This window comes from Mustela lutreola, chromosome 1, assembly GCF_030435805.1.
Source record: "Mustela lutreola isolate mMusLut2 chromosome 1, mMusLut2.pri, whole genome shotgun sequence".
Taxonomy (NCBI): domain Eukaryota; kingdom Metazoa; phylum Chordata; class Mammalia; order Carnivora; family Mustelidae; genus Mustela; species Mustela lutreola.
The window spans coordinates 119,945,685-119,955,241 of record NC_081290.1 but is presented as its reverse complement, the minus strand read 5'-3'; the positions used below and the strand labels follow the sequence as shown (position 1 = coordinate 119,955,241).

Genomic DNA, 9,557 nt, shown 5'->3' with positions numbered 1-9,557 from the left:
TCTACTCTGTAGCATGTATCAGTACTTCATTCCTTTTTATGGCTGAATAATATTCCATTGTGTGAATACAGTACCTTTTATTTTTTCATCAGCTGACAGACATTTGGACAAGTTGTGTTTTTTAATAGGAAAAAACTGTTAAAAAATTAAAACTTCTATATTTCTTTAGCATAGAGAAAACATCTTCTGTCCTTCACCACAGGTAGAGGTGTCACACCCAGCTATGAAGACCAGTATCCTGCTTATGTTACTTTGGGGATTGTCCTGTGCTCTTCCAATCCCAGTAAGTATCAGCGTAGGGATATATGAAATAAACCTTTTACACCTAAAATTCCACAATGTTCATTGGCTATAAGCAAGGTGGCTGTATATCTTCCAGTCAGATGAAAATAGTAGTTTCTTAGGAAGCTGTTTTCTTTAAAATATTATCTGAGTTAGTCCTTATTCTGTTGAGTCATATAGCTATGATTCTCATTTTTCTTCATCATCAGTGGTTCTCAAAGTGCTGTCCCCCAACCAATAGCATCAGCATCAACTAGGATTTTGTTAGAAATGAAAGTTCTTGGATCCTACTTTAGATCTACTGAGCCAGACTCTCTAAGGATGGGGCAATCTGTGGTTTAAAAGGCGTCCAGCTGATTCTGATTCATACAAAATTTGACTATTACTTCCTACATATGCAAAGTGTTAAAAGCTACTGCCTTGGAAAAGTTTCTGTGTTAACCATGTGCACTAAATTTTCTAGGTAGCCAGGTATCAAAATACTGAATCTGAGAGCTCTGAAGAATGGAAGGTGAGTAGAAATAAGGTTTTTAAAAATATTATTAATTTAATATATTATTAAATATATTGGTTCCGCCACAGATGTTGAAACTGTTAATGCTTTAAGGAACACCTTAATAACCTAAGGTATAGGTAGTAAGAGCTATAATTTCTAGTTCATGTGAAAAAATTTAGTTCATATAATGTTTCAACTTCAACTTGGTAGTATAATTCAGTGAGGAGGTACTTTTTTCCTTTAGCTTTATTTTCATAATGGATGTCCACGGTAGTGGAAGGGAATGGATGACAGTGAACCAAACTGCTCTTAAAGGATTAGGACTAGAAATCTGTTTTACCAGGAGATGTCGGGCAGGCAGGAGGTCAAGTCTTAGAAAGTGAGAAAAGACGGACAATGAGAGAATACTACAGTCTCTGGAGTAATAGCTAATGTTGATTGAGTATTAACTCTGAATAACCTAACAGTTACTAATTCTCAAGAACTCAAGAACCATTGCTAGGCTCTTCTATGTGCTTCACAAGAGAACACTGAGACACAGAGAGTAACCTAGTTTGGTCTCAGTTACATGGTTATTAAGTGTTAGAGCCAGACTTTAAACCTAGGTCACTCTGGCTCCAGAATCCACATTCTCTATTAGGGTATCATAACCCTTTCAGGAAGGGGCCAAGTCTAGGAGAGCAACAGGTTCTCAAGACTGAAACTACAAGTAAGGCTTGAAATCTTATGCTAAGTCAGAGTATTCTGTTCATGACCTTGTTACCTGCTGGCTTTTGCATATAATGGAGCTTGGGCACAACATTATTAGTGGTTGCCACATCATGTCAGAGGCTTGGGATGGGGGCTCTGCCCCTGCCTGAGAATGGAATTGGCATTGCAGGATTTCTCATGAACTTTCATCAGAGATGTCCTTTGGCTGGTTAAGTGAAAAGCAGCCACTATAGTAGATCCTCTCTCTCATTCAACCAAAGACTCTAAGAGTACCACAAACGTGTTAGGTTCTCACGTTTAGCTTTGGCATTAGAAAAATACCAATGTCTTGCTCCCTTCTATCCTTTAATTCTAAATGGTAACCGATAGTTACTTCTGAGAATCTAGCATTGTGCCTGCCTGTGGGGTCACGGGCAAAGATTCCAAGTGATTATAGCTCCTTCCTCTGGGGAGATACTCCTGCTTAGCATGCTGAGAGGAGTGTTAAAACCATGCTGATAGCAGCTCCTCCCTGCTTTTCTGTGCACCTCAGGCCTTCACACCCATGGCTCAGCAGCTTTGAACCACAAGGAATTTGGGGATCCTGCTGTGCTTAAGGGGAAAGGGGAGTGGAGATGCAGAGAAGGCACAAGAGGTGGCTCAGGCAATCTTAAGAGTTCTTATAAGATCAAAAAAAGTGAAATACATCAGAACTATGCCTAATTAAGTTTCAGACTTAGTTTTTGTGTATGTGTGATCTTATGTAATTCAAGAAAGGTTTAATGGCTTTCTCAATTCAGTTTTATCTATCACTGAATTTTATAAAGTGATATTCTCAAAATGGATTATTTCTTTAGTTTATATCATATTGATGCTTCCAATTTCTTCCTCATAACAACTCTGTGGAGTATGCACAGTGGTTGCTAATATTCTTAATTTATGAACAAAAAATTGACATTGAAAAGGTGAATTGAATTGCCCAGATACACACAGAGTGACCAAACATCACAGTTTACCCAGGACTTAGGGGCTTCCTGGAACATGTGAATTTCAGCACTAAAACCAAGACAGTGGTTTTCAGGGCTATAACCAAAAGCCAAGAAGCTAATTGAGACTTAAATCTGGGTTCTAAGTTTCAATGCTGGTTTTTTTTCCCCGCTATGTTACATTTTATCTAGGTTGTGCAAACAACCACCTCCAAAGAAAGTATATTTTTCTCTAAGTGAAGTATCAGAAACACAAAAATCTTCTAGGTCTTTTAGCTCACAAGAACTTTCTAGGCCATCAGGCCATATCATATTCTCTTTTTAGCCATTTCACCATAAAATGCCATTATTACTCATGTAAATGTAAACTATATATCAAGAAATGAAAAAAATCAACTAAAATTATTTTATTTTATTTATTTTTAAAGATTTTATTTATTTATTTGACTGTCAGAGATCACAAGTAGGCAGAGAGGCAGGCAGAGAGAGAGGGGGAAGCAGGCTCCCCGTGGAGCAGAGAGCCCGATGCAAGGCTCGATCCCAGGACCCTGAGACCATGACCTGAGTTGAAGGCAGTGGCTTAACCCACTGATCCACCCAGGCGCCCCTCAACTAAAATTATTTTAAATATCCGTGAGACATGATCCATCTGTAAAGGAGTAATTTGTTTTCCTTCCTGTTTTTACAGGGACAGTTGGCTCAGACACCAACACCACCTTTGGTAACTATCTCATTCATTTTTTTTTTTCCATAAACATCTCATAGAGTAAATTTACTTTAATACTCTTCTTATCACCTTAAGCCATTTGGACAGCAGTAAATGCAAACTGCAAGCAATTTATATGTATCATATGTTTTTTTCCTTGGAAATTACTAAAAGGAAAATAAACAACTTTTTCTTTTTCTTTTAGGAGAGCAGTGAGTCATCAGAAGAAAGTAAAGTTAGCTCAGAGGAACAGGTAATTAAACAGACCTTTCCTAACTTTTCAGGCTACTTAGGAATTGAAGGAAATGATGTTAGATTAAATTACCTGCAACTATTCTAAATGTAATATTTTCTAACCATTAGTTATGCTAGCTAAATCATCCCATAAAGTAAGAAGAGAAAAATGAGTGGGAGAATTCAGATGTGGACATAATGTTCATTCCGTATTTATCGCTGGGGCCAGACTGTAGACACTGTGGCCCCAGATGTCCTCTAATTAAAAAGAACACACACACACACACACACACACACACATGCACAAATGGTCCTAAACTATGTTAGACAAGTAATAGCTCATTTATCACTTTAAAAATGTTGCTTTTATAATTGGAGCAGTTCAGATCAGGCAGAGAAAGCTTTCTGGTTAACATCAAGTACCTGCTGGGCCTAGACAGCTCCTCCATGTCAAGGATCTTATTGGAGGAGAGAACAGGAAGGCCCTGAAGAAACTTAACTGAAACAGCTTCTTTGGTAATGATTTGTCTTTAAAACAGTCTCAGTGGTGACCCCGGTAATGAGAAAAGCTGACTTAACTTGTAATTATAACCCTTTAAGAAAAAACTGGCTTTTTCCCTCTTACGTGTGCACTCTTTATTTTTTTAAGACTAAATGTCATTACTTTCTTGGTTGTCCTACCATTTGACCAAACTCAAACCTATGGGGTTCCAGAGATTCCAGGAACCAGGTTTCTCCTTGAGGCTTTGGTCCATGTTGTATTTTATACTCAACTAGTTGGAAGATGAATTATTAGTTTACCACTATTACTAAAGATGGTCTGAGGAACATTCTAGAAATTTATAAACACATAATTGGGGATGTTGTCTGGAGATGTTATGATTTATTGCCTCAATATTCTCTGAACTCTCAAATAAGAGTAATAGTATTTGCTTGAGAAGGGCGCAGTATGTACCTATTGAGGAATGGGGAGCTAAAAAGATGCTTAGTCCAGCATACCAGTGTGAACTCTAACAATGGGAAGAGATGTCATCATTCTGTACTCCTAACTGCAAAATCAGACATTGATCCGTAGGGACAAGTGGAAAAATAAAAACAAAGTCAGCAAGAATGCTCTGCTATGGGATATGGTAAAGAGAGCAGATTTTTCCAAAGCATAATGAATGAAGACCCACTATCCTTCTTTATCTGTATAGAGCTTCCAATTGTTTGACTTATGGGGATAATCTGAGTTCACACTTAGAACTAAGACTCCCTAGTGGTCCCACTAGTTGCACTCTTCTAGCTAAGCCTTCTACAGGCAACCCTCTGCCTGTGTGAATGAAGTATAAATATAGCATGGGTGAGATGTATATCTTACCATAACATTTTACTTTCATTTTGGTTAAAAGTTTCATTCTACTGCCCTAGTACATTCCCCCTGCTGCCCCCCTGCCACCCACCCAGAGTTGGTTAGAAAAAAATATGGGTCATTTTAAAGTCACCCAATAATTTTGAAAAGTGTTTTAAGCCAAAAAATTTGAAGGGTGTTTCAAACATCTCTTTAATGTATCAAAAACAAAAAATTCTCTGAGAATTTCTTCTAGGAATCAGACTTACAATATGATTTGAGTTTCATGAATGTGATTTCTATAGAGCTTTTTAAGAAAGTTTCTGTAGCAGTGAGTGAATTGTGCCTATATAAAATGGAATGGCTTGAGTTTCAACTCCTCTTCTTTCCTCTTTAACCTTTAGTAGACATGTTATTGAGCAGTAAAACTGACCATGGTTTACAAGGAGGGACAAAAGAAGAAAGTAGGAAGAGCCTAGGTAACACCCTCTATATCAGCTCCTGGAGTACTGACCATGTTTGTTAACCCCAAACTCCAGGAAAATGAAGACCCCAGTGACAGCGCTGAATCAGAGGAGGGCTTTGATGATCATCAATATACACATAGACCAGCTGGTGGCCTTTCTAGGAATGGAGGAAAAGAAGGAGCCGATGATGATGAAGATGACAGTGGTGATGACACTTTTGGTGATGCTGACAATGGCCCAGGACCTGAAGAGAGACAAGGAGGAAACTCCAGACTCAAAAGTAATGAGGACTCAGCTGACACCACACAATCTAGGGAAGACAGTGCCCTGCAAGGGGAAGACAGTGGCCAAGATACCACCAGTGAGAGCAGGGACCTTGACAATGAGGATGAGGTGAACAGCAGGTCTGAGAGAGGTGACTCTGCTCGAGAGAGTGAGAGTGAGGAGCACTGGGTGGGAGGTGACAGTGAAGGGGATAGTAGCCATGGGGATGGCTCCGAGTTTGGTGATGAAGAAATCCAGAATGATGATCCAGACATTATCAGGAGTGATAGAAGTAACTCCAGAATGAACAGTGCTAGTGTCAAATCAGAAGAATCAAAAGGAAACAGTGATGAACAAGCAAGCACTCAGGATTCAGGTGATAGCCAATCAGTAGAATATTCCAGGAGGAGAATTTTCAGAAAGTCCCGCATTTCTGAGGAAGATGATATAGATGAATTTGATGATAGCAACACAATGGAAGAAATCCAGAGTGACTCAACAGAAAACACCAACTCGAAAGAAGCTGGTCTCAGTCAATCCAGGGAAAACAGCGAGAGTGAATCTCTTGAAGAGAGTGAGGAAAATCAGTCCCAAGAAGACAGTCAAGATGTACAAGACCCCAGTAGTGAGTCTAGTCAAGAGGATGATCTGCCATCTCAGGAAAGCAGTAGTGAATCTCAGGAAGAAGTAGTGAGTGAGTCCAGGGGTGACAACCCAGATAATACCACCAGTTACTCAGAAGATCAGGAAGATAGTGATTCCAGTGAAGAGAACAGCTTGAATAAACCCTCCAGTTCAGAAAGTGAACCCACAGAGGAGCAAGCGGACAGTGAATCCAATGAAAGCCTCAAAGACTCAGAGGAAAGCCCAGAGTCCTCTAATGAGGAGAACAGTTCTAGCCAGGAAAGCCAGTCTCACAGTGCCTCAGCAGAGAGCCAGAGTGAAGAAAGCCAGTCTGAGCAAGACAGCCAGTCTGAGGAAGATGATGCCAGTGATTCTCAGGACAGCAGCAAATCAAAAGAAGACAGCAACTCTACTGAGAGCAAATCAAGCAGTGAGGAAGATGGCCAGTCAAAAAACACTGAGATAGAAAGCAGAAAATTAACAGTTGATACTTATCACAACAAACCCATTGGGGATCAAGATGACAATGACTGCCAAGACGGCTACTAGTGTCAACTCTCCAAGAAGTGGCTCTCACCTATAGGGGTCTTGGGAGTTGGAGAATAGGGAAATCATTATAACTATAATTTATTGATATTTTTTTAATCAGAAGGACAACCAGAGGTCATTTCTTTCTGAAAGGAAATGTTGTAGGGTGTCACCTAAATGTTCTAGGGTGTCACCAACTTTTGTAGGGTTTAAATACTCTCAGGTGACACCAGAACACACTCAATGAGACTGGAAGCAAGGAAAGATATACATTATAGCTTCACAACTGAAATAGTTACTAACTCATTAACATAACAGTTACTGAGGTTCTATTATGTACCAGGCACTGTGCTAGGTGCTGGGATATAAAGAAGCTTAAGGCTTGTTTCTTGCTCCTGAGGAGCTTATAGAGGGATGAATAAACTTAAAAAAGCTAAACAGGGATACATATGGGGGAAACAAGAATTATTACAATGCAGTGTGTTAAGTACTGTAAGAAGTATGAACAAAATATATGGAAGCACAGAAGATGGAACCAACTTTGCCTTGGAAAATCAGGGAGGTCTTCACAGCAGAAAAGACTAGTGCTGGAGCTCTGCATAAGATTTGTTTGTGGAAGACAAGAGAATTCTATTCATTCCTGGGATAAACAATAGTGAATCCTATATGATTAAATATTTAGTTTTTGAAAGCACTTTCAAATTACAGCACAGTGAGGTATTCTGGATAAAGGAAACATTGTTTTCAACTTATTTACCCTTTTTGATGCTTTTTTTGGAATTCCCATGAACACTGACTCACCCACACTGGTGATACAATATGGAAGACTGGGTGGGGGAGAGTAGTAGAAAGAAATCCCTCTTTAAATAGAGAAGTTTTAGCTTTATTTTTTTCTAAAATCAGTCTATGTGCAATGCTAGAAAAATTGTCCTTTACATATATTGCACATAATGAAATTGTGTATATAGAATTCAATTGATTTTTGCCAAATATCCTTTGAAATGTTACCTCAACATAAAATATATTTTATAATAAAGCTAATAATATCTATAAGTAGTATGTACTTATTTTTATAGTAATATTATTAGGGAATATCTGTATTAAATAACTCTCCCTTTAAAGTATTAAAGGATCGTTTCCTTTCTTCCATTAAAATAAAAGATTTTCTTAAATTATTTCATGAAAATTTTATAAATTAGGTAGCATTTTGAAAAAATTACTTTATACATCATGATATTTTACCAAATATACCTGTTATATATAAGGAAAAAAGAAAATGAAGCAAGCTCTCAACATTGCTTAAGGCAATCTCAAAAGTTCATGGTGGTTGAGTTTAACATTAGTTCCTTCTGGTCTCTTAGACTCTCATTTGTATAAACTCTGGAATCTACAGGGAAACATATTCTTTACATTTTTAAATTCTTTGTAAGAAACTATTGTACCTTGGCACTTTTACTTTGTGTTTTTAGCCACAATTCCATTAGAGTACATCAAAATTCCCCTACAAATTTATTAAGATAATCAGGAAGACTTTTATTCATTCATTCATTCATTCATTCCATTTTTTGAGAGAGTGTGCGTGTATGTATGTGTATATATGTGAGATGGGGAAGGAGTAGAGGGAGAGAGAGAATCCCAAGCTTGCCCCATGCCCAGTGCAGACCCCAGCGTAGGGCTCTGTATCACAAACTTGAGATTATGACCTGAACTGAAATCAAGAGTCAGACACAACCAACTGAGCCACCCAGATGCCCCAAATAAAGACTTTCTTTCAGCCTGAGCTTTCCCATCCTTCCCATAATTCCATTCCATCAATATGTTAGAGCTGTTGTCACTTGGAGAATAAATGTCTATTCTCTAATCCTACTTCTAGGATTAATTCTACCTCTAATTAATTCTCTCATCCTACTCCTACTCCTACTACTGAGATTTTAATTTAGTAGGTCTAAAGTGAAACCTAGAATTCTCTATTTTTAGAAGGATCCCAGGAGATTCTGATGTAGCCCATCCATACGCTTACATTTGCGTTCTTTGTCTGAATGGATTAAATTACTGACTTTATTAACCTGTAAGTTCCTGCCAACCCACAGCTTCTTATAAGGAGAACTGTCCCATGTTTGGACCTCCTGGGTGCCTGAGGCATAGTTGATCAGGTTCCAACCATTCAACTGCCCGGTCTCACCACAGGAGATTGTTCTGATGAGAACCTAAACCCAGGGGACTTGCCTATAGACTGGACAGCAGCCTCAGATGAGACATTTTGCAAAGGCTCTGCCTGAACATAAATGACAGTGGCTTGAGGTCTAATATGAATTTCCCTCTGTGAATTTTTGAATATTTATGAAGACAGATGTCAACAAGTACTCAAAACAAAAACAGAGAGCCAGAAATAGCCATTAGAGAGAGTCCGTTAATAGTGAAGCACAAAACTGAAAGCTATTGAGCTCTCAATGTGAAGAGGCAAAATCAGAATTCTCTTGCTCTCATGCTTGGATCTTGACTCTCCTATTGTCCTCTAGGCCTTCTTGGATTCCTATAATGCTCCTTCCTTTTAAGTGCCACTTGTACCCTTACAATACATTCACCTTTCTTGAGACAAAATGAGTCAGTCTTTGTGACTTGAGGACAAAATGCCTAATCAACTCAGACTCATAAACTTAGGTATTAAGTTTAGCAGTGCTCCCAGGTCATATAATCCTTTTACCAAGTTAACTAACAGGACTTTTTGAAGAAGAATAATGATAAGAACTGTATCTATGTTGGTGTTAGAAATCATCTTAGGCAGATGTGGGAGAGTTTTAAGTTCTCATCACTCATTTTACGTACTACGTATGGACACTGGTCTATTTTATAATCAAAGGTATAAAAATATTGTCCAAAAGAAAGCTGACTGGACAGGGGCGTTAGCTTTGAAGGTGTATAAATTTTCTCATGGAGTACCTCACTGAAG

The 9,557-nt window shown here is 38.4% G+C and overlaps 1 protein-coding gene across 2 annotated transcripts; it reads left to right on the top strand.

The window, feature by feature from the left end:
- The first annotated feature begins 223 nt into the window (after positions 1-223).
- DMP1 (dentin matrix acidic phosphoprotein 1) lies at positions 224-6,981 on the top strand. 2 transcript variants are annotated; one of them, XM_059154998.1, is made up of 5 exons: positions 224-283; positions 746-793; positions 3,143-3,175; positions 3,366-3,413; positions 5,264-6,981. In XM_059154998.1, the coding sequence occupies exons 1-5, from the start codon at positions 224-226 to the stop codon at positions 6,626-6,628; spliced, it is 1,554 nt and encodes a 517-aa protein (XP_059010981.1). In that variant the 3' UTR covers positions 6,629-6,981. The 2 variants fall into 2 exon arrangements, with proteins under 2 accessions (XP_059010981.1, XP_059010989.1); XM_059155006.1 differs by having other exon boundaries at positions 224-287; positions 750-793.
- The last annotated feature ends 2,576 nt before the right edge of the window (positions 6,982-9,557 follow it).

Excerpts from the sequence above, each read along its gene's own strand:
- DMP1 (XM_059154998.1), top strand. The coding sequence starts at position 224 with ATGAAGACCAGTATCCTGCTTATGTTACTTTGGGGATTGTCCTGTGCT. Across the intron at positions 284-745 it reads CCTGTGCTCTTCCAATCCCA|GTAGCCAGGTATCAAAATAC; the intron begins GTAAGTATCAGC and ends TAAATTTTCTAG. Across the intron at positions 794-3,142 it reads AGAGCTCTGAAGAATGGAAG|GGACAGTTGGCTCAGACACC; the intron begins GTGAGTAGAAAT and ends CTGTTTTTACAG.